At 56.1% G+C, this 22,608-nt stretch overlaps 4 protein-coding genes across 4 annotated transcripts; 1 reads left to right on the top strand and 3 right to left on the bottom strand.

Annotated features, from left to right (window-relative positions):
• Window positions 1-829: 829 nt before the first annotated feature.
• On the bottom strand, window positions 830-3,015 carry GGS23DRAFT_40191 (acyl-CoA desaturase 1). Its single transcript, XM_051513590.1, has 2 exons — window positions 2,322-3,015; window positions 830-2,257 (listed from the first exon to the last, which is right to left on the bottom strand). Exons 1-2 carry the CDS (start codon window positions 2,614-2,616, stop codon window positions 1,119-1,121), a joined length of 1,434 nt encoding a protein of 477 aa, XP_051377337.1. The 5' UTR covers window positions 2,617-3,015; the 3' UTR covers window positions 830-1,118.
• A 4,264-nt stretch (window positions 3,016-7,279) lies between these two features.
• GGS23DRAFT_40053 (uncharacterized protein) lies at window positions 7,280-10,153 on the bottom strand. The gene is made up of 3 exons (XM_051513576.1): window positions 9,115-10,153; window positions 7,875-9,057; window positions 7,280-7,816 (listed from the first exon to the last, which is right to left on the bottom strand). The coding sequence occupies exons 1-3, from the start codon at window positions 10,054-10,056 to the stop codon at window positions 7,380-7,382; spliced, it is 2,562 nt and encodes an 853-aa protein (XP_051377336.1). The 5' UTR covers window positions 10,057-10,153; the 3' UTR covers window positions 7,280-7,379.
• Window positions 10,154-15,260: 5,107 nt separating this feature from the next.
• On the top strand, window positions 15,261-16,520 carry GGS23DRAFT_546432 (uncharacterized protein). The gene has a single exon (XM_051515032.1). It carries the CDS (start codon window positions 15,373-15,375, stop codon window positions 16,084-16,086), a length of 714 nt encoding a protein of 237 aa, XP_051377335.1. The 5' UTR covers window positions 15,261-15,372; the 3' UTR covers window positions 16,087-16,520.
• A 1,791-nt stretch (window positions 16,521-18,311) lies between these two features.
• On the bottom strand, window positions 18,312-21,711 carry GGS23DRAFT_592388 (ATP-dependent protease La; the record flags this gene model as incomplete). The annotated part of the gene is made up of 2 exons (XM_051517870.1): window positions 18,312-18,470; window positions 18,565-21,711. The coding sequence occupies 2 exons, from the start codon at window positions 21,709-21,711 to the stop codon at window positions 18,312-18,314; spliced, it is 3,306 nt and encodes a 1,101-aa protein (XP_051377334.1).
• Between the last annotated feature and the right edge of the window lie 897 nt (window positions 21,712-22,608).

Raw genomic sequence — 22,608 nt, 5'->3', positions numbered from 1 at the left:
GGTCGGTTCGTTACACACATAAGGTAGCTACTTGGGGGCCGCCCGCCATACATCCCTCCCCCCTCCCACCCCCTCGCCGCCCCTATTCCACCGCCGCCGGCGCCTCCTCGGGCAGCCTCCTCGCTCGCTCGCTCGCTCACCCACACGCACGGAGACGTTAGGTGAGCGAGAACGTGCTGCTACCCGCCTGCCCTCGCGCGCCCCGCTAAACCAGGTTGGCCGTGCGGGAGCGACCGCTGGGTAGGTATAACGGTGGCCTCTCGGTGACTACGTGCGTAGCGGACGTGTGAGCTTACCTACCTACCTACCTACTTACCTCCTACGAGGTTAGGAGGTATCATGTAGTATCGTTACTACGTATCTACCTAGGTAGGTAGGTAGTATACCTGCGGGCACATATAGTCTATGGTACCTACCTGATATAAGAGGTAGGCTATATAGGTATATAAAGAGCTACGTAGATCTACGTGGGCATATTCGTACGAGTCAAACCTCCAGCCTCACCTGCTGTGCTATAATAATGGTCTATAGGGGGCGGTGAAGTGCGCCGTACATCCGATGCCTCCTCGGACAATCTCAATTCTTACCATCACAGGCTGGTCTGATATCACGTAGCACCGGCCGCCGCCATCTTGTTTAGGCCGTAACAGGATCAAATTGTCATAACTTCTTTTACCGATCCAGTCCGTTCGGCTTTTTTCGTCATCATTCCCAAACGTCGGAACGCTTAATTTTTTGCGTTCGGTAATGTCTCTGCAAACGCCCCCCCGCCCTTTGCCTTCCCAAATTGATAGGTACTTGAAGTGTGTACCCCTTGTAAAAATGTCCTCTAAACGCCTGAGGACGAGTTGCCCCGATGTATGCTAGGTATAGTTGCGTCGCGCCATTTTGGTCTGCGCACTACAAGAGAAAGGGGCTGTCTCCAGCCAGCGTGCCTCGTGCGGCTACGTGCAACAAGCAGCACCGTGACCGCCCATATTAACCCCACATCCTCTCTCTCCCCATTTTAGGCGGAGAGGAAACGGTGATACTCTAGACCGTCCTCCCGAGCGAATAAACCGCGTTCCGTAACCCCTAACGCGACCAGCCATCCCGATCGTCACCTACAAGCGACGAGCTCATGCCGCATTAGCGCTAGCAAGAGGTTGTGCGATCCTCGTAACCTGATCGCCGGCTCGGACGATGCGCTGGCCAGAAGAGTCCGTTACGTAGGCGCCGTCCTTACTATTCTCCATATGGGCCCGCTTCCAGATCTCAACCTCGCAACCTCCGCGGAGGACGCCGACACGCATGGTAGACAGCAGGTTGTGGGCCGCGTTCGAGTGGTCGTAGACACCGCCGTTGAAGATGGCAGTCGCATCCTTTCCGATGGCGGATGAGATGAGAGCCTTCCCACCGGGGTGGTCCTTGATGAAGTCGGTGACGTCGTGGATGACACCAGCGATAGCGACGAGGCCCTTGCCACTCTTGGCCTCGGCGACGTAATCATCCCAGTCGATGACGGGCAGCTGCTCCAGCGGGATACCCCAGTCGAGCTTGGAGCGCTTCTGGTCGAGCTTCTTCTGCAGCTGCTGGAGACGGCCCTTCTCGATCTCGTTCTTGCGGAATTGCTTCAGGTCGTAGGCGAGGCCGAGCTGCTTCCAGGTCCAGATCGCCCACTTGGTCGGGTCATACTGCCACCACTCGATCGCGTTGCGGTAGTCCGAGGGGAACTCGTGGTGGAAGTTGTGGTAGCCCTCGCCGAGGGTCACGAGAGCGGTGATGACGTGGTCGCGGGGTGAGTTGCGGTCGTCGAAAGGCTGATCGCCGAGCCAGTGGGCAAGAGAGTTGACGCAGAAGGTAGCCTGCTGAATAAAGCAGATCCGGAGAATGCCGGCGTAGATGAACCCGCCCATCCAGTCTCCCCAACCCAGACCGCAGACGAGAATAGGAACTCCGAGGGCCATGGTAATGAGACACTTGAGGAAGTGAGTGTGCTGGAACACGACGACGGGGTCGTCGTTCAGGTCGGAGATGTCAGTTCGTCCGATGCGCTTGGGGTTCTGCTTCATGACCATCCAGCCGATGTGAGAGTACAACAGGCCCTTCCTGACCGAGTAAGGATCTTTCTCGGTGTCAGTGTAGCGGTGGTGAGCTCGGTGGTCTCTCGACCACCAGCGGATGGAGCCCTGAACAGCGGCAGCACCCATGGCAGCCAGATAAATCTTGATAGGGAGCGAGGCCTTGTAGCAGCTGTGAGCCCAGAGTCGGTGGTATCCTACGAGGAAGAAATCGAGTTAGCCGAGACCGTCTCGCACGTCTGCGCGGAGCTTAATACATACCCGCTGTAATACCGAGGCCGGCATTGAAGTAGTAGAAGATGGCAAAGGCGGCAGTCTTGGGATGGAGAGGAGTCCAGTAGGCGGTAATCATGCCGAGCAGGGGCACGAAGATGATGAAGGTTGTGTTAAGCCAGTTAACGTGCTGGTACCAGTTGCCCCAGGTGATGGGGAATTCCGTGATGTGCGGCTTCTTCAAGTCATACTTGCTCGACCGTAGAGGCTTGTAGTCGTTGGTGCCGTCAGGGAAGGCCGGGGCAGCCACAGCCCCGGAGACGTTCGTCGAGGCGGACGCCATGCTGTGCTGGCACGCGGGAGCAAGATGGGGCGTGGGTGTGGTCTCGTCCAGCAACGCCCTCGGGATCGGTAAAAGGGTATGTTATTGGCGAACAACTCGGTGGTGTTGGGAGGAGAAGAGAAGAGGAGAGGAAGGAGAAGCGGTTTGACGGCGGCTCGAGGTATATTATTTATTACCTTTGGGAGGGGATGGAAAGGGTAGATAGGCTAGCGGTAGGTAAGGTGGAAATGGAGGCGGGCTACCCTGGGTCCCTGAGGTGAGGACAAAACGGGTGGGAAATGCAACCCTGCGACTGAGTGGCCAAGGTGGACGGGTGGCGGCAAGGTTACGAGTTTGCTGCAGGCATTCGAGGGCCCCGGACTACAAGAGACTGTTGGTACCAGCGTGTGCTGCCTGTATGGTGCTAGGAATACCCCAACCTGTCCCAAGTTGGCCTATGTTAGGTACCTAGAACGGTCGGAGGCTCGAAAGAGATGGGTTTGCGAGATCTCCAAGCTCTTGTTGGCAGATAGATAATAAAAAAAGGGACTGCCGTCGGAAACGTGCGATGGTCAGTCGATAAATAGAGGTATTTCCCCAACTGTTGTCGAGTCGTAGGCACCCGTCTCTGTTTCGGTCTCTTCGCAAGTCGTGATTAGGGGCCCTATCTGATGGCCTATAGAATTACGAGGGCTGCCCGGAGGTCATAGGGACGCAACGATACGCAGGTGGGCTCTACACAGACCGTGACCGGTCCGGCACGCGGAACCGAGGAGGGAGGACAAGACGAGAGGGCCTCGGGGCGAGCAGGGAGGCGTGTTAGGTAGGTATCCTGTGACCGAATGGCGCTGGATAGGTTGGCGGGAATGGCTGGGGATGGTCAGGGAGGAGAGACGAAGAGGAGGGAGTGGCTAGTATGGGAGTGTCTCTCTGACTGTCTGCCTGTGTGGAGAGAGGTGTGGATGGTGTTTGAGGGAGAAGTGGGTGGGGGGGGGGGGGAGGGGCATCACAACATGGTACCTGCCTCCTCCTACCGTTGCTGCTGCTGTGCAATGCATTGCCGATATGATGTACCCTCGCTAAGCGTTTTGCGTATGTTGATACATCTTACCCGTTTTTTTAAACTTATCTTTTTTTGCGGTTTCCTTCCCCGAACGCTACTTCCTTTTGCACCAGCTTGAAATTTGTTGAATTGTTGGGGAAGTGACGGTTTCAAGGCCGATATGACGTCCGCCAATCAGGGGCGGCGTAATATCAAGGGTATTTCCGTTTCGGGTATTATTAGCCAGCCCACCCGCTCTAAGTCACTCCAAATTGCTCCCAACTCCCAGGCACGGCGCATCGCCACACCTATCTTTTTTTTTCTTTCGAATCAATGCGGATGCGTACGTATGCGGAGATGTGTGCGTACGGAGCTGGTGCATATCTATGCGTGTATGTGTGTGTTGTGCTGTGTTGTGTACCTACCTACGTGTGGTGTTGTGTACGTGTGTGCACATATCTACTCATAGGTACATAGGTAACATGCTTATGTAGGGCCTGGACGTAAGTCAGGGCGAGGTACATGAGCGCATGCATACGTGTTACGACGTAATCCGTGCCTTGGTGAAGTTGCATAACAAGATATGTTGTTTCCGAGCTGCAGGTAGGTACCTCTACGCATTTGCAGCAAGAGGGAGAAGCTACCAAAGCCGTCCAAGCTACCCGCCAGCATCGTGCAAGGGAGCAGCCCGCCCCGGCAGAGAAGACGATAATAGCCCTGCCCGACATATTCTTATTCCGCATACTCTCTCTTCCTGCTTCAAGACGCTGCACGTGGAGGGGATGGCACGGGAAGAGAATACCTACCTACCTACCTCCTGGACAATCCGACGTCTGCTCGGTGGCGGAGGCCACTCCAAAAGCGTCTTGAACGTAAGCCGCCTCAGCCCCTCCCGTAAGGCTATCTGTATACATGGCTCGCCACATAATTTGCGCTGTGGGTGCATGTACCTGCTTTTTTTTGGCCGGTGAGCCGCTTGTTCCGTTCGTCCACGCCCCTCTCCACCTCTCTCCACATCCCGTCAGGTAGCGATCAACCCCAACAAAGAGCTAAGAAAAAAAAAATGCGTCTGGAGAGGGGAAGAAGACTGGAGGTTGGAACCAACCCGAAAACCGGCTGCCGGCCCATTATTAGGATAGGCGCTTCGATAGAGATACCTACCTACGTAAGTAGCATTCCATCAGCTCTCCGGCCATCTCTCTTCCCCTGCACTCAATGCCCTAGGTACCACCGGGACAGACCGCGTCTACTATACACATCACCGAAGCCACCTCTTCGCGCTTATCTAGGTACCTAGGTACCTAATTACATACCCTGCCCCTTCTAGAACCAACCCCCCCCCCCCCCCTTTCGATCGTCAGCTTCGCTCACTCCTCCGATCTTGGCATCTACTTGCCTTTCGAAAGAGCTTGATTAACTCCGCTTCAAGATTGCTAGCACCTCCCAGCCTGAGTCAGACAGGTTGTCATACCACGTCGCCGCCATCATGTAGGTACATGGACCCTCTTAGCCCTATGCCGTGTAATTTTCCCTTCTTTTTTTTTCCCTCTTTGAAGAAGGAAAAGCAAGCGCAATGCCACGAACTACCTACCCATCACCAGGAGAGAGCTCGCTCGGGCGGCCGAGGTACGCCAGGAGCCATCTTCGGCTTAGTCCACGACTTGACCCCGGTTTCGACGCAGATTAGACAATCTGGCTCTAAGACACCTGTGTGTCGAGCATGCAGTATTACTCAGGCGCATGCGTCGTCTACCGATCACTACCCCTTTACTCTCCAGTGGGCAACGGTCGAACTGCCCAAAACAGGAGGCGAGATCGTAAACGAGGTGCGAATACGAAGAAGAAAAAAAAGCCGAGTACCTAATATACCCTCCATACCCACGCCGGCGAACCCTGATGTTATCAGCGTCCCCTGGTGAATCATGACGAGCTGGAGCATGACGTCAATGAGGCCTACATAGCGTCTCCGTGCCTCGCTCTCCACTCTGCAGGTGAATAATAACTACCCGACGATAGAAGAGGCTTCAGTGACGTGCCCGCCGAGTCAGAAGATCTCCCCAATCGGGGTATATTTATTTGCCGTCTCGGAGGTAGTGGACGTCACCACGATCCTCTTAGCTCGATATCCTACTAGTAAGCTCGGTTGTCATCACCAATCGCTTCGTCTGTCCCACGAAACCACCAGTTTCCGATCCCCGCGCGAGGCTGGAAACGCCAACTTTTAGCCAGCAGCGTAACTCAGACAAGCAGGAGATGGAAGAACCATGACTGGAGGCCCGCGGCGTGCTTTGCTTCTAGGGGGCACGGGACGGCACTCTTCAAGGAGCGCTGGGCTTTTCGTTTCGTGCGGAAGAAGGGCCCTGCCTAGTAGAAACCCTCTGCTGCGCGACCCCTAGCCCTTTGCTCGGTTCGATGGGTGATTTCGAGGTGGGAGCGAGAAGTGTCTTGTGGCGGGCGTGGTAGTTGTCTCTCCACGGACTGGGGTGAATTGTGCTCATCCACGAGGCAGACAAAAATCTGCTGGTAGACACCTAGAGATAGGGGTTGGGCGAGAGCTGTCTGCCCGACGCTGTCGAGGACGGCGGCACCGGTCCGGGCCGGAGGAATACGCACTTCCACCTACCTACCTACCTCCTACCTCCTAGACGCATGCGTACGCACATATAAGAGCACCACGTACCAGACCCCGCCTCCTCCCCTAACGCACGAATTCTTCGAGACCTCCTCCGCCCGCCCATCCTACGCCCGCCGTCTCCCCCTCTCTCTCGTTTTTGTTGAGCTTCTCTCTCTCTCTCTCTCTCGCTTTCCTCCCGCTCCACAGCACACCGACGTACCATCATCGAACCACTCGCCCTCCCCCCAACGGACTCGCTAACCACGACGTCACCAGCAACAACCCGCCAAACTCACCCTAACCCCAAATAGTGCCTGCCGGTGTCGAGGTCGAACTGAGGCTGAGTCGAGCCGCAGGCCCCACCTGCGGTTAGATTACCTAGATCCAATAGGTAAGGTAGTAGGTAGCTAGGTAGATAGGCGGGTTGTTTACCACAGGCACCCTTTGCCCAGCTGAGAAACCTCTACGCACATGCCCGGGTGCCGAGGGTATAGGTCAACGGGAGAGGGAGCTTGAAGCTCCCCGAGGCGCTAGGTAAAAAGAGGGTAGGAAGTAAGCAAGAGTGCGCTGGCGGGTGGTGCTGGCGAATGTAGGGAAATCAAGACCCGTTCCGGATACATGTCTCGAATGGCGATACTCGATTCTGCTTATAAATGTGAATTCTCTTTTTTTTTTGGCTCAATTTTTTATGTCTCTATTGAACTTCCCCTTCGATACACTAGCTGCCTAGCGCACCCGTAACCACCGTTGTGGTGGCGGTCGTCGACGTCGTCATTGTCATCATTATTATCAACATCTCCACAACCTCGTCCTCCCCTCCAACATGTCCTATACCCGCCGCCGTTCGTTGTTCGTTCTGTACGCCGATACCGTCCCAGAGAATCCGGAATGCGTTCGCAAATGATGCTTCTAATCCCTACAAGTCCCATTTCCTCGACTCGTCGTGGTGGGAAAAGAGACGCGATATCCCTCCTCGGAAAAAAAAAATCCCCGAGAAAAGCGATCCAATGGTACTCCGATATGCCCAAAAGTCTTCTCCTGGTACGTGTAAATGTGTTTATGTACGCCCTGACTGTATATACACGGGCGGCTTTTCCAACCCCGCAAAAGCCTCGAGGTTTCCAAGCCTTAGGCTCGCGGTGCTGCGTTCGTGGTCGTCAAGAGACCTAGGTCTTCGTCCGAGAAGGTTGCCTGGCGAAATTCCTCCTGTTTCTCGTATGCGGAGCCGATGCCTGTCAAGACGGCTGGTACGTCATGTGATCGAGGCCCCGTTGCTGCTCTCGATAGCGGCGCTCCTGTTGCTCGCGTTGACGTCTTCTCCCTCTCTCCGTCGTGGATGCCGCTATTGGGCAACCCAGCCGTATCGCCGCTTTCCGTCGGTATCCGGATGCCGTATTCGATTCTGAAATCGGCTTGTTTCGGGCGGCCGTCTATAATATCGAATATAGGGCCCTCTAAGGCGCCTTCTTCGCGCAGCGGAGCCGTCGTAGCTGGTTCGCCAGTGGGCGCGACAGCTTCCGTGCCGATGCTAGAAAATGGCAAAGGTGTCTCGATTTCTTCGGCTTCTGTTAGGTATTTGGTCAGCCCAAGTTGCTAAAATGGTCCTTTTTCCCTAGCTTTTACCAGTCACCTGATCGTTTTCCCACTCAAATTGACCCTGCACTGCTCCGGTAGTCTCGGCCGCCTCTCCCGTCTCTATGCCCGCGTGGCCGGCAGGCAGATCCATAACATCGTTTGGCCACATGTCGTACTGTGGATCGTAATGCAAACCATAGTTGCCGTGATCGTCCGGTAGTGACCTGGGCGGAGATCGCCCCCGCGATGGGTAGTAGTGTGATTCATCTAATGGGCTTGGGGACGTAGCAAGCGTGTTGCCGACCATGGTATGCTGTGACCAGGCGTCTCGGGGCTGAACGGTTCGATGGCCATTTGGTTGGTACCCACCTACGGTATATTCTCGGTGAAAGTGTCCGTCGTCAACGGAAATGGAAGCCAGGTCTGGCCCATCATAATCGTCGAGAGGGAGCTTGGGAAACCAAGTAAGTACTTCGGTGGCCTGGCATCTCGCGCGAGGATTCTCGTGCAGGCAACATTCCACTATGCTGCGATACCACTCCGGGATGTTCATTTGGGGGTCTAAACGAAGTGGACGTGGGTGGGCTTCCGGTTCGTCTTGTGATGTCGCGAGCGCCCACAACACCATACCTAGCTGGTAGAGGTCGGATTTTACGCCGATATACATCGAGATCCGCTGGTTGCTGTCGATAAGCGGGGTAGCTTCGGGAGGCTCCCAACCGACCGGGCACCCCCGTCTGTTGATGTCTATTATTTTTGCGTTGTCTTTGTCGTCGATGACGATATTGGAGAGCGTGAGATCGCCCTGCACAAACCCGGCTTCGTGAACGTCCGACAGACCTTGAACGATCTGCCTCGCCCACTTCTCCCGTCGGGCCCACGATAAGGCGCCGCCCTCCTCCTGGGAATCATATATCATATCGATGAGCGTCCCTTTCTCGGCGTAGTTTATGAGCAGCCCCTTGACAAATCTGTCATCGTCGTCAACCACCACGCCGTAGAACTCGATCACGTTTTGGGAGAACCGCAGCGAGTTGAGGGCGTTGACTTCGTAGAGGAACTCGTCCACCGTGTCCGGTCCTGGTATCTCTTTCTTGATAAGCGTTTGCCCAGCTACGCGGACCTTGTACACGAAGCCGGACATGTGCGAGTCGAATACGAGATCTCTCTCCTTGATCCGCCGGCACCGCAAGTGCTGGACCATGCGGAGGTCTGGATAGTTGATGATCTCCTACGACGAGAGTAATCCAGGTTAGCAACGTGGCACAGAAGAGGGAGACCAACGTACGTTTACATCCTCTACTACATGCACGTGCAACCTCCCGTCCGTAGTCTGCAGCTTGAGGTTGGTGACGGTGGAGTAGAATTGTATGTCCCGAAGGCTATCGCGTATGGCTTCGTAGATCTTCGCACTCTTTTCTCTCTGGTATTTTATATGCAGGAGGTCCTTCTCCAGGGAATCGTTGGGGGCGTCCCGGTAATCCAGAGAGATAGTCACCCGCCTCCACACGTATTCGTCCTCCCGATAGGTAACGAAAAATTTCTCCCTCCTCGACTTATCCCGGAAATGCATGCTAAGATTCAGGATCCATTTCCGCTCCAACTCGGCGTTGATTACGTCGTCATACTGGGACGTTGTCATGGATTGAGCATCTTGGGCCTCGTCGGTCGGGGAGAGCGCGTTGGCGTAGCTGGACACGCGCTCGAACGAATCGGGATGTCCCGTAACGTCACCGGCGCCGCTGACATCGGGTAAGTCGAAGAACTGCTCTGCTTCGGGCGTCTGGGGAGCTGACGTCGCCGGCAGCGAGAGGAGGGTATGCGGGCTGACGGGAGACGACGTCTCTTCGAGGAAATCAGGCGCGCTTGCATGCGGGAGAGCTTGGTTGGGCCGGGAAATACTCCGCTGGGGGCGCAGCCGTCTATCGACGGAGACAGCTCTGCGCTCTGCCGACGTAGGCTCTACGGCCTCGAGTCTGTCTCTCAGCTCGGACTGCTGTCTCTTGAAGGTTTTGGCGCGGGGTAGGCCGGGAACGACCTTCCTAGCGGTCTTCCGGATAGGGCCCAAACCGGGCGACGCGTCTGGAGGCGTCCTGGGCTCGTGTGCTTCCGTCGCGGGCGAGGCAGGCGAGTCGCCCTTGCCCAGAAAGTTCTTCAACACATTCGCTAGCCCCCCGGTATCCAAGGGCGGCGGGGGCACATGCGACGGCAGATCTGCCGGGGCAGCCATGGCGGCGAGGCGTATCGAAATCGTATACTATCTCCGAAGCTTCATGGGCTCCGTGTAGCTCGCGGTTTCGGCTATGCAAGAGGGAGAAGTGCAAGGCCGCTTTGGGCCTCTAGGAGATATTATGATGGAGCCCACGACAGCAGGTGGCGGGGAGAGTTACGCTGGGAAGGCGACACGTTATCGACGGAAACGGGATGGGAGTCGGTAGCACCAACGTGGTTCCGCTGCCCGCCAATCGAATGGAGATCGCGAGTATGCCTCGACTCGGCTCGACTCGACTCGGGAGTGCTGGAACTAAGATTGTTTTTGGGGGGGCACGACGGCGAGTTTGGGCCAGGGAGAAGAGCAGATAGACAGGCAGATACAAGAGTCAGGACGCAGGCGTGTCCACGCAGCAGCCGACGTTCGTCCGTGTGAGGGAGAGTGTCAGATGTGGGAGCGACCAAGATAGTTCATCCTATGCAGTTTTACAGCTTTGCGGTTGCGCCGCTACGCAGCTCTGATGCAAGTCGACCCAACGTCCAAAGCGGTGACGGGGTGACAGGTGACGGGCTGGCGGGACGAAGGAGGGGAGGCAAAGAGGACGGCTTCAGCAAGCAAGGCTGTCGCGGCGGGCAACTAGCAACGGCGGCGGTTCAGACGGGTGCCAACTCTCGGGGCTTTGGTAGGTTCTATGCACGTGCGTGTATTCGCTCGCTGCGTGTCTCCTCACCGCATGGTGGCACTCTCAAGTGGCGTTAGAATCGGTGACGACGACAGCTCTGCGCCCGGCTGCGACTCGTGCCTCCAGACGTAATGCAGGCGATGTGCAGGTGGGCGTTGTCGTGAAGAGCTCCGCTGTCGGGACGCCAGATGCTCTAGCCATCTGAAGGCGACGCCTGGTCGGGCGAGGGTATAGTGACAAATTATACCTGGGCAAGCTGTGGTGCACTGTCGGGGAGGGGGGAGGGAGGAGGGAAAAAAAAAAAAAGGCGAAGCCAGGGGCGATAATAATGGTGTCGGAAAAGAATAATAACAAGAAAACCGGCCAGTGAGCGAATATAGAAAATGAAGGGGAGCCGAGATTTGTGTCGCCGTCCCAGATTGACTGGCCTCCATGGCAAGAAGGCTGGAGGTGGTGGTAATGTAAGGGTAGGCAGGCAGGTTAGGTGGTATGCGACACACCTCCATGTACACGACATGCAGCCGGCTCGAGTGGGTACAAGGAGACGCACCTGTCGGCACCCGGGGGCAAAGGTACCGACCCTGGAATCTCGCATCGCAGATACACAGAGGAGAGAGAGCATCCTACGTGGTACGCAGCATGGACAGATAACCTCACCCGGCTAAACCAGGAGGGGATTAGCTCTGGCGCGTTACCACCTTGCATTTTACATGCCTCCATTAGGTACCTCCATTAGGTACCTACCCACCTAAGGGATCTACCTGGCTAGCCGCTAAGCCGTCCCCGTCAGCACCTATAGGGATCCGCCTGGCCGGGCTTGACTAGTGCTGTAAGCCTTCCATCATCCCGCGGGGCACGGAGCAAGCTAAGCAAGACAGGTGCGCGGTGACGGAAGCACATACTTGGGTACATTAGGTACCTACCTACCTCCTCTGGCTGTAGGCTATGTACCTTGGGCAAGGTCGACAAGATATTAGGTACATGGGCACCCAACTAGCCCAAGTACCTGCGACCTGTAGCTGCGCCCGCACGATACATCCCGCACGCAGCAAGGCCAGGTACCCGGCATTCCTACCTGAGCAGACGACCGTCCACTGACCTCCTTGGGCTGGCTGGCTCTGCTTACTGCTCTTCTCAGGTAGGCACCTCTCAGGTAGGCATTAGGTACCTAGGGAGGTTCCTCTCCATCCAATCCAGTAGATGAGAAGTTATTCATCACCACCTCTCTTTCTATGGACGATTCGTAGGTTTGTGGGGTTCGACTTCACTTACCTACCTTCGTCTGCTTCGCTAGTGAATCTCGTCTCGTCCGCATCCGTCTCTACGGCCAACGTCGACAGATTGCGTTAGGTATATATAGGGAGGGGGATGGATCGTGATCATGGGGTCGCATGTAGCCCTAACGCACCCGCTCGACGACGACGCGGGCACATGCAACCATGCAACCTCATGGGCGCACGCCCACATACCCATGGCTATACCTACCTACCTACCTACCTACATGCTTACCTCCCCATACCCACGTCCTCCGGATAGCAGCACAGCGTCGTCTTTCTTATGGAGCGCGCACCATGGAGAGTCCAAACCGGCACGCCAAAGCACCCGAATGGTGGGGGTTTTTTCTCTTGTCTTTGGCTGTCTCGGGTTTGTCAAAGGATCGATTTCCTCTTACCATCGTCGTCTCTTCCCCCGTCGTCCGCCGCTGACCCTCTCGCTTACCCGGGGGGGGGGGGGGGGGGGGGGTTTGGAGGGAGTGGTCGACTGGTCGGTCCATCGAACGGGTCGGGAGAGCCAAGCTGCCGCAGTGATGCGTTGTACAGGGCCGTGACTGGTACACCCCGGCATGAGGGAGGGGGGTTTACGATAGACTTAGTCGATGGAAGGGAGAAAATCGTAGGTACGTGCAATCGGCCCTGCACCGTGCGCCGTCTGAAGCTATAGGTAAGTGAGATCGACGTCCAAGAAAACGAGGTGGGAGGCATATCGTCCCTCGTCGTACGCCTCTCTAGGGTCTTCTCTTCTCTCTCGCTCTCCCCGCACCATACTATGGGTGGTGGCTACCTACATACGCACACGGCCACGGCATCTCGCGAACACCATTGGCAAACGAAGCCACCGGTTGGAAACTAGATGCGTAGGCGAATCGTCCGCTGTGTGTGACTTCGCTTCCGTGTGGAGCTGTGGAAGAACGCTGGAATCGATCACAGGAAATCAGCAGATACGGAATGCACCCGTCGCTTGACCGCTCTCCTCTCTCGGCTCGCTCACTTTATATGCGCATTGCCCCAACCTTCTGATGAAACCGCCGCCCTCGTAGGCTGCTTACTTCGCGTCTACGTAAACAGATGCAGCGCGAACTCTACAAAGAGGCAGGATGAGCGCCGGCTACGGGGTACGCAGCAGGTGGCCGAAGAAAGTAGCTTGAAGGCCAAGATGGTCTTCTAGGGCCCCCCAAGTTAGCCGTCCGTGACAGCTTCTCACCAAAGTAGAATGGCTCCGTCTCTCCCTATTGCCCCAACCGAGACTCAGATCCGGAGCTAATGTAAGAACTGCTTGGTCGTCGACATCCTGATCTGGTCATGTGGACGCTGTCGACGGATGAAAAGGGACAGAAAAGAGTGTGCCTACCTACGCATATGCTACCTACAACCAAACAGAGGCGTTTATTTTTTTTATTCTCGAAAAAAAAAACCGAAGAGGGGGGAAAGGGAAAAGAAGCCCAAACAAGCCAATCAGAGGGGGTGTACGCGCATCGCCCACCCCCTACCTCGTCGCCAGCGGACCGAGATAGGCCAGTATTACCATAATAATAATAATTAGGATACTAAGATGACGTGTGGGATGGCGGAGCATTGCTGCGAGACATGAACCGGTTCGCGCAGAGCACAACCCGCACACACACACGCACTTACATGGGTTGGCAGAGGTAGGCAGAGGTGGGTAGAGAGGAGAGGGACGGGGAAAGAGAGGGGGGGAGGAGGGGAGGAAGCGGTAAGATAACAATAGACGTCAACCGGATCTCGAAGACCCGGACCAGACGTAGACTTGCTCGAAAAGAAAAGAGGAAAGGAACGTGGCTTCGAAGGCTCACCGGCTCGACAGATTATCTAGATCCTCGCCTCTCCCCTCTCATCATCACCATCCTCTTCTCCTCTCCTCCCTCTCCCGCCCTGATCCCTGCCTACTAACACGCAATACGATGATGCGTTGTCCTCAGAGGGGACGCCGTCAGCCCATGTTAGATCCGTCCGATTATTCAGGGCAGGTCAGGCCAAGATCCCGCCCTCGATCGAACCCGCAATCTCCATACGGGTAGGGATGGCTGGGAGAGGTCGCATGGAGTTGTTTGTTGTAAGTATCAGTCTATAGTCTCGCTGTTCGCACTAGGTAATCCTCCTCGATGTCATCCACGGCGGCTAAACCACAGTATACCACCCCGGGTCTTTTTACTCTTTTTCTTTTCGTTTTCTGTTTTTGCTTACCCCCCGACGCCCTTTTCTTTTCTCTTGTTCGGCTGCTACCCAACCTAGACCGCATTCGGCTGGTTTGGGGTTGGCTTGTTCGCTACTATTTGCTATCAATCTATAGCCATTGGAACCACGCGACGATGTCATAGAAAGACCGGGTAGGTAGTAAGAATTTAGGTATGGATAGGGTAAGAGGAGGATAGAGAGAGAGAGGGAGACAGAGACAGAGAATAGTGCTTCTACGCCAACCGTGCCTCCTACCTAGGTAGATAGGTAGCTATACCTACTCTAGCTATCGGAAAGGGGGGGGGGACGAGAATTGGGCAGCGATACATGCGATAGCTCTGCCAGGTTAGGAGGCGGAATAGAGACAACACACACGCGCACACACCCATACCCATACCTACATGCTCAGGCTTATAGGTATGTGTATCACTCATACACACGCACACGCACGCACGCACACGCACTCTCTCTCCGTCTCTCTCTCTCTCTCTCTCGCATACACTCGCTCCGTACACGCTCACACGAGAATGGGAAAGGAAGCGAGGCGGTTACCCCAAATCGCTGGCCGCCAATGCCGGGTTCCCGCTCCATTGCCTCCCTATACTGAGACCGACCCCCTATCTGCGTCCGTCCGGTATACCTACGCACTCGTCGCCATTCCTGCTGCTCCGTGCATCGACCTACATCCATCCGTGCCTACGGCACATGCATGCCCATACGTGCGTACATGCTCCCATGGGGACTTACATGGGTGATGGGGAACATGCATACATGCCCGTCGCCCTCCCTGCATGCGAGGGCGGCCCTGTAAGATCTCTCCGTCGTGTCGGGGACCGCCTCCCATTCGCGAATCGCATGTTGCCAGCGCCGGCCCAGAAGGATCAGAGCCGCCTCCATGGTTATGTAGGCCTGTACGTTGTTAGCTCGGGACCTGGCCGACTATGAACGCATCCCGTCCCGCCTTGTCCCCATCCGACCTCCTCCTGCCTGTCCCCCTTCTCCTCGCCACGCATATACCTACGCGCACGCACGCGCGCCTCGTCGATTCTTGCACGCGGGCGCTGGAAGGAAGCCCGGCGTGTCGATCGCCCCGGCAAAGAGGGTGCCAGGGCGACGACGAGGATCTGCGGCGCATATCGTACAGCACACGCGTTCTCACGCTCCCCCTCCCCTCTCGAAATGTCATGCCATGCCATGCCATGCCATGACATCCCGTGCTTGCTGCTCGCGGCCCCATTCTATCGCGATCGGGCTCCTCGCAGAGCAGTGCCCTGGCGAGATCGCGGTCCCTCTCGCTTGGCTCGCTGCCCGTCCTCGCCACGGTTTTCAATCGTGCTAGCCGATGGATTCCGCGCGCAGCCCGCGCCCGTTGGGTTCCCGCGCCCAAGGACTAGCCCAGCCGCTGCTCCCCAGCCATCGTCCCCCCCTTCACCAGCCCTTCTCACCCCTGCATACCTACATGTAATCGCCCATACCTATCGCCTGTTCTCTCTCTCCCACTCTCTTCTCTTCTCCAACCTCCCCCTTCTTGTCTGCCTCCCACGCGTACCTCCATCTTACACCCCCCCCGCGCGTCCCGAAGTCGACCTCTCGTCATCCTTAGCCGCTAGCCACGTAAATACCCTCCTCCCCCTCCATTTAAGCCATACCTACCTACCTGCCTACCTGTCAATCCGCCCTCGTCCCTCCCACGTCCCGGGTAGAACCTCGGCGCTACCTCCGGCGGGCCGGTGGCTCTTGTCCTTCCCAGAGACGCAATTGCTCAATCGCAGTCGCGCTCATGGTCATCCGCCCCCCCTCCCCTCCCCGTCGATCACCCCGCGCGAATTGCTCCCCTCCCCGTCTCGCCTCTGCGTCTTTTTGTGTCCCACGCTATTTTCCCCGAGTCCCTAGACCGGGTTGGTCAGCAACGCCAGAGGGAAGAAGGGGAAGAAGAAGGGGAAGGCCGTTCCCGGTTCCAACCCACCCTACCCCAACAACCCCCCTCCGAAAGAAGGAGGGTGAGGAGAACAATAGCTACCTAGGTAGTATCTAGAACACGTAGAGCCCAATTGCGCTCGCGCGGAAGCCGAGAAGGGAGGTAAGCAAGTACTTAGGGCGACCGACGGACCCGTCTCGGCGCCCGCCGAACCGGAGCCGCGGTTGGTGGGCGAGGAGGAGAGGCAGCAGCGCGACGGGAGACGGCGTCGAGATTGGCAAGTAATAGCAGTAGGACGCCAGGTGTCTAGGACATCCGCGTGTATACGCACATACGACCGCAATCACCTGCCCGCCCGGACCCGCGTAGACACCTACGCTACGTATAGTAGACAGACCCCCTATCCTCATTCAACCTCTAGTGCAAGTAGACATCCCTCCATCCCCGCCCGTCCTAAATACCTACTTACCCACCGCCCTCGCCCGCGTACGCCGCACCTCGTAAGGCTAGAGGCCGGGACAGGTAGCTACCTAGCGCCTCTTTCTTCCTCCTCCTCGCCCAACCCGACCCGACCCGACCCGACCCGGCGCGCAGCAGCGCCGCGCAGGTGGCTGCGCCTTGTTACCCGCGTAGACGATAGAGAATGAGAGATTGAGAGAGAGATATATGTAGAGAGACAGAGAGAGAGGCAGAGAGAGAGAGAACAAGACGCCTGTTCCTCTCCCCATCTCGCGTAACGCACGCCTACGCGGACGGACAGCCTACGCGCACGCCCCCTCTATCTGCCCGCACCCACGCACCCCCTCCAAGCGGGCACGCACACTTCACGTCCAGACTCGGCAGCCAGAAGCGCCGCCTACGCATCACGAGAATCGACGGGAAGGCGGAGAGGAGAGAGGAGAGAGGAGAGGGGAGACTCGGTCGATGCCGCCCGCTGAGTATATTTTCATCCCGTCCCGTCCCGTCCCTTTTGCTGTTCCTCTCCTCTTCTTCTCCCCCTTTTTTCTTAACACCCCCCCCCCCCCCCCCCCAAAAAAAACCCTTTCCCGTCCCACACCCCGTTGCCGTCTTTTTCTCGCTGCCTGCCGCTCGCCCGCCCGCAACCTAGCACATGATACGGCCGTTTTTCTTCACTACTTCGTTTGTCCGAGACAAGAAAAAGAAAAAACCTAATCGTACACGACTGAATAAGAGGGGGGAAGTAGAAATAGAGGGGAGAGGATAGTGAGAGGGAGAGGCGAGAGAGATACGGGGGTGTAGTTGGAGGGGGAGAGGCGGGTTAGATGCTCCCCCTCCCCCTTCCCCTCCCTCCTCTCCCCCCCCCCCCCCCCCCCCCGCCGCCAGTCGTACGCAGCCTTTGCGCAGCACAGCAGAGCGCTGCGTTCATTCGACGAAGCGACTTGGGCTCGGACCGGCTATGCGGTATACATGCGCTAGAAGGAGGAGGGAAGAGAGAGAGAGAGAGAGAGAGAGAGGGAGACCCAAAAAAGTAGGTAGCGACTCGACTGGCTAGTTAGATGGCTACCCAAGTAGATAGCCAACTATAGATACGACACAATGCCGCGAAGAGATGTTTGTCAAGGTACGGAGGAGGAGTGTTTATGATAGGTACAAGAGCGTGCGAATCGCTCGGATTTTTATATCTATACGTACATGTATGCGGGTGTATGTATATGTAGACATGCATGTGCATGTCTGCGTGCGTGCGTATATGGGTGGTAGCCGTGGGCGTGGGCGTGGGTGTGGGCGTGAGCGTGAGCGTGAGCGTGTGTATATATGGTTGCGACGAGTGAGTGAGGGTATGAGACGAGGAGGTAGAGAGGTAGAGAGGTAGAGAGGCAGAGGCAGAGGAGGAGGAGGAGTAGTATCGTAACGTGGTTGGCTGGGAATTGATGCTTGCGAAGCCCCGTCTCGTCCCGTTTTGCCGAGTCATCTATTATTGTTCATTGCCGCCCAAACGCCGGCACGCCTACCCTCCTACTTTCCTGCCCGCCCTTCCTTTCTGTATGTCTGATGGGACCCGCCAGCAAATGCAATTACCGTAGAGTAAAAGTAGGGCTTCTAATAACTATGCGAGTCGATGGCCACCGATGGGGGAGAGAAGAAGGGGGAGGGGGTTCGGGAGGGATCTCGAGAGGGGAGAGGTAGAGCCTGCGTGCTAGAGCGTCAATGCCCGCCGCCCCCTTCTCCGTTTCGCCTCCTATTCGTCTTTTTGGCTCTCCGCTTTGGTGCCGTGTTCCTTCTTCCACTCGCAAATCTTGCAATGATTCGCCCGTTGTCGGTCCAGGTTGGGGAAGACGAGCTCGAAAATGTCGCCGTACCAGCTGGCTGGACGGCCCTCGAGGCCCTCTTTGATGTTCTGCATCATGTTTTTTTGTGTTAGCTTGAATTTGTTGCATTGAGTTATCCGTTGCCGACCTAGCAGCAGCAGCAGCAGCAGCAGCAGCACCCACCTCTGGAAGTTCTAGCCAGTCGGACATGTTGTCCTCTGGGAAGATGATCATCTTGCAGCCAGCTCTTCTAGCCGCAACTGTCTTCTCCCGCAGACCCCCTATCCTAAGCACCTTGCCGGTCAGGGTGAGCTCTCCCGTCATAGCGACTGTGGGCTCGACTGGGGTCTCCACCGCTAATGATAAGAGCGAGGTCGCCATAGTGATACCAGCTGACGGCCCATCTTTTTGCACTGCCCCTTCCGGCACGTGTAAGTGAATCTTCGCCTTGTCGAAGAAGTGGTTATCGGTAAACTCCTTGGCCATGAACGCCTTGGCGAAAGAATAGGCGATGGCGGAGGACTCCTTCATCACCGTCTTGAGGTTGCCCGTTATCTCTAGACTCGGCCGGCTGCTGGGCCTCAGCGCAGATTGGAGGATGGATTCTATGTACATGGCAGAACCGCCCAGCTGAGTCCATGCGAGACCCATCGCAACACCGGGAGGCGTCACGTCGTAGAGGCGGTCGGAAGTAAATATGGGCGGACCAACGTAGTCCTTAAGGTTATCCTTGTTAATTTCGACGTGGACCGAATCAGGCACCTTGAGAGGCACGCGTGGTATCTCTGTCGTTTCTTTCTCGGACGCCTCTGACGAGGTAGCGTCGCGATCTTCCTTCTCCTTCTCCTTCTCAGACTCTTCTAGGGCGGCCTTGCCGTCCTCCGTCAGGGCTGCAGACTCCGGTAAGACCTCTTCCCCAAGTTCCTGAACAATCTTCAAAGCAGACTTCCGGTAGACCTTCTCGATCTGTTTCTTGAGGTTGCGGACACCCGACTCCCGGCAGTACGATTTGATCAACTCGTCGATCGCGCCGTCCGTTAACGAAACGTCTGCTCCCTTTAAGCCGGCCAATTCCTTCGCCGCAGGGGCGAGGTATTTGTCCGCAATGGCTCTCTTCTCGTCCGAAACGTACCCAGAGAGACGAATAACCTCCATACGGTCCAGGAGAGGCCTCGGTATCGTGTCTGTCATGTTTGCCGTACAGACGAATAGAACTTTGGACAGATCGACGGGCACATCCATGTAATGGTCTAGGAAAGAGTTGTTCTGCTCCGGATCCAGCAGCTCCAGGAGTGCTGAAGACGGGTCGCCTTGATAGCCGCGGCCAATCTTATCAACCTCGTCAATTAATATAAGAGGGTTCTCAGTTTGGCATTTCTTCAAGGCCTGGATGACGCGTCCGGGAAGGGCGCCGACGTACGTTCGACGATGGCCCTTGATCTCAGCCACGTCCGTGAGGCCACCGACGCTGAATCTATAGTATTGCCGATTTAGGGCTCTAGCAATGGACTTGCCTATGCTCGTCTTTCCGACACCAGGCGGTCCCACGAAGCAGAGAATTTTACCCTCGACCGTACCGCGGAGCTTACCGACCGCGATAAATTCCAAGATCCGGTCCTTGACGTCCTTGAGGCCGTAGTGATCCTCGTCCAGCACTTTCATCGCGTTTTGGATCCCAAAATTTTCAGCGCTCCGCTGTCCCCAGGGGACCTGGGTCAGCCAGTCCAAGTAGTTCCTCGTGACGTTGAACTCGGATGCGGCGGGTTCGAGATGGGCGAGTTTGTTAATTTCCTCGTCGAACACCTTCCGGACCGCCTCGGGCATAGCTAGCTTGTCGGCCTTCTCTTTAAACTTCTCCACGAGCTTATCCTTGCCGTCGGATTCGATACCTAACTCCCGGCGGATGCCCTTCATCTGCTCCATTAACCAATATTCTCGTTGCCGCTTCGTGATCTTCTGCTCCACATCCTTCGTAATCTTGGACTGTAGCTGTGCATTCATAAGCTCCTTCTTCAACACGACTAAAGCCTTCTGCATTCGCTCCTCGACGTTTAGGCTGGCGAGGACCTCCTGCAACTCCACGGGCTCGCCGGCAGATACCGCTGCGGCGAAGTCTGCCAATTTTGCCGGCTCGGCCATGACGTTCCCCGTCGATTGGCTCATAGAGAATGTGGATATCTGATCCCTGAATAGACTGTTCATCGACGCGACCTCCTTGAACACGTTTACGATTTCGTTCGTCACGGCCCGGATGACGGGGCTCTTCGGATCGAACGGTTCTTCGGACAGGTTATCCACGTTGACGAGACTCACCGGGTACTTTCGCAGGAAGGACGTGGGCTCGTATTTCTCGGGTGTGGCCACCGCGCTCTCCTCGAAGCTGGCAACCACGTCACCTTTCTTTTCCTGCTGGGGTTCTTCACCTCCCTTGATCGGTATAGGCTCGGGGGAAGGTTGGGGTTCGCCATCCGCCTTAGCCGGCTCAGGAGGACCTGGAGGGGGGATCAGGGTGGACAACTTGATCCGGCGATGGGGGTATAGGATGGCGGTGAGGCTGGTGTGTTCGCCGTGCACCGGAAATGCGCTCGTGATCTGCGCAAATACTCCGGTGTCATAGACGTCTGCTGGGTCTCTTATAACGTCTTCGTCGGCGTTCTCGTCCTTAAACAAGAATGCGCCCACGTACGGCTGCCCCCTCTTGATCATCTCCATTATCGCGGCCGAGACGTTGGGGTCCCTGATCGTGATGGCCTTGTAAAACCCGGGGAATAGCGGCCGCTTTGCTATAGGTATCGCCATGACTTGTGGGTATACGTCGGGCACCACGGGTTTCTGCAGCGCTTTTTCGGCTGCGGACTTTCGGCCCCTGCGGCCGCCGTCGCTGGGGGCGTCGCTACCGGACCCAGACGACGCGCCGCCCGCTGCACTGCTGCCTTTGGCATCCTGCGACTCTCCCTGGCCCGACGGGGACTCCGCGTTGGAGTTCTTCGCATCGCCCACCTCCTCTTTAGGCTCATCCAGCTTCTTCCTCTTCTTCTTCTCTAGATTCGACTTGGCCTCTTCCTCGGACAGGGGCTCGACAGGTCCGTCGAAGAAGTCGGCGTCCTTCTTCTCCTTCCTCGTTGCGGCCGAGGTGGAAAAGCTAGCGTTCGACACAACGACGCCTCTGGAAGCTCCTAGGGATCTCGAGCACGCGATCTTGGGCTCGGCGGGTCGAAGGAGGGTGCCTATCGAATAATGGCGGGGTAGAGAATTTGGCCGAATTCGAGATGCGAAGCTCGAGGGGCCTCTCGCGGCGAGTTGCCGTGCTAGACGTTGTCGGCATAGCATGGTGAGAAGCCGTTCGACAGAAAAAATCGCCGAAGCGGTGATGAGAGAAGAGGGAGGTCGGATGGAGGGGGGGTTGGTGTGAATTGGTAGGTAGAGAAGGGTAAGAAAGATCGCTCTCTCTTTAAAACCATGAAAACCAGGTAAAAAAGAGTTCCTAGTGAATGAAGTACAGGGGATTCAGCAGAAGACTCCCCAGGGAAACGCCCATTGCCTTGGTCTAGAGTTTAGACAGCTTCAATTATCGCCTTAGTAATTCGATCAGAGCTTAGATGGATTTCGACAGAATCCATACATCATCGCCTTGCCGCCTACGACGGCCGTCATCAAGCTAGGCTTTTTTTTTCCGAAAGGTACATACTTTTTTTTTTGAAAAAAAAAAAACCTTAACCTTAACTTAACTTAAACTTTGAAAAAATTAACTTAACATAATTTAAATTTAAAACCCCTAACTAAAACTTAACCTAACTTAAGAACTTAACCTTTTTTTCATCCTTGCCTCTGCTTTAGAGTAAAGGTACCTTTTTAAGTTCATTCTCTATTTTAGGTACCTACCTAATGGACCCATGGAGAGGGGCAGGTACTCGATAACTTGCCTCATCGACGCCGCGCGCTGAGCGAGATACCCAGGTACTAGATACCTCTCAGGCGTGGCACCGCGGGGAACATCCATTCTTGATAGGTAGGTACCTAGGTACCAATACCAAACCTCTCCACTTTTTCTTCTATTTCTTTCCATTGTCCATTGAACGTTCTGTTGCTTCTTTCCCATTATTAATCGCGGAGTCTTGCGGCTGCTGCCAGCTGTCACCGTGCTCACCCCTCATCCAGCGGAGCAGAATCAACAACTGAACCGAAAGTGCGTGATACCATCATATCTCATTACACACAGTCTACTCA

The sequence above is a fragment of the Durotheca rogersii genome (genome assembly GCF_024521655.1).
Source record: "Durotheca rogersii strain YMJ 92031201 chromosome Unknown GGS23scaffold_1, whole genome shotgun sequence".
In the NCBI taxonomy this organism is placed as follows: domain Eukaryota; kingdom Fungi; phylum Ascomycota; class Sordariomycetes; order Xylariales; family Xylariaceae; genus Durotheca; species Durotheca rogersii.
The sequence above is the reverse complement of the archived record's forward strand: the minus strand, read 5'-3'. Positions and strand labels throughout refer to the sequence as shown.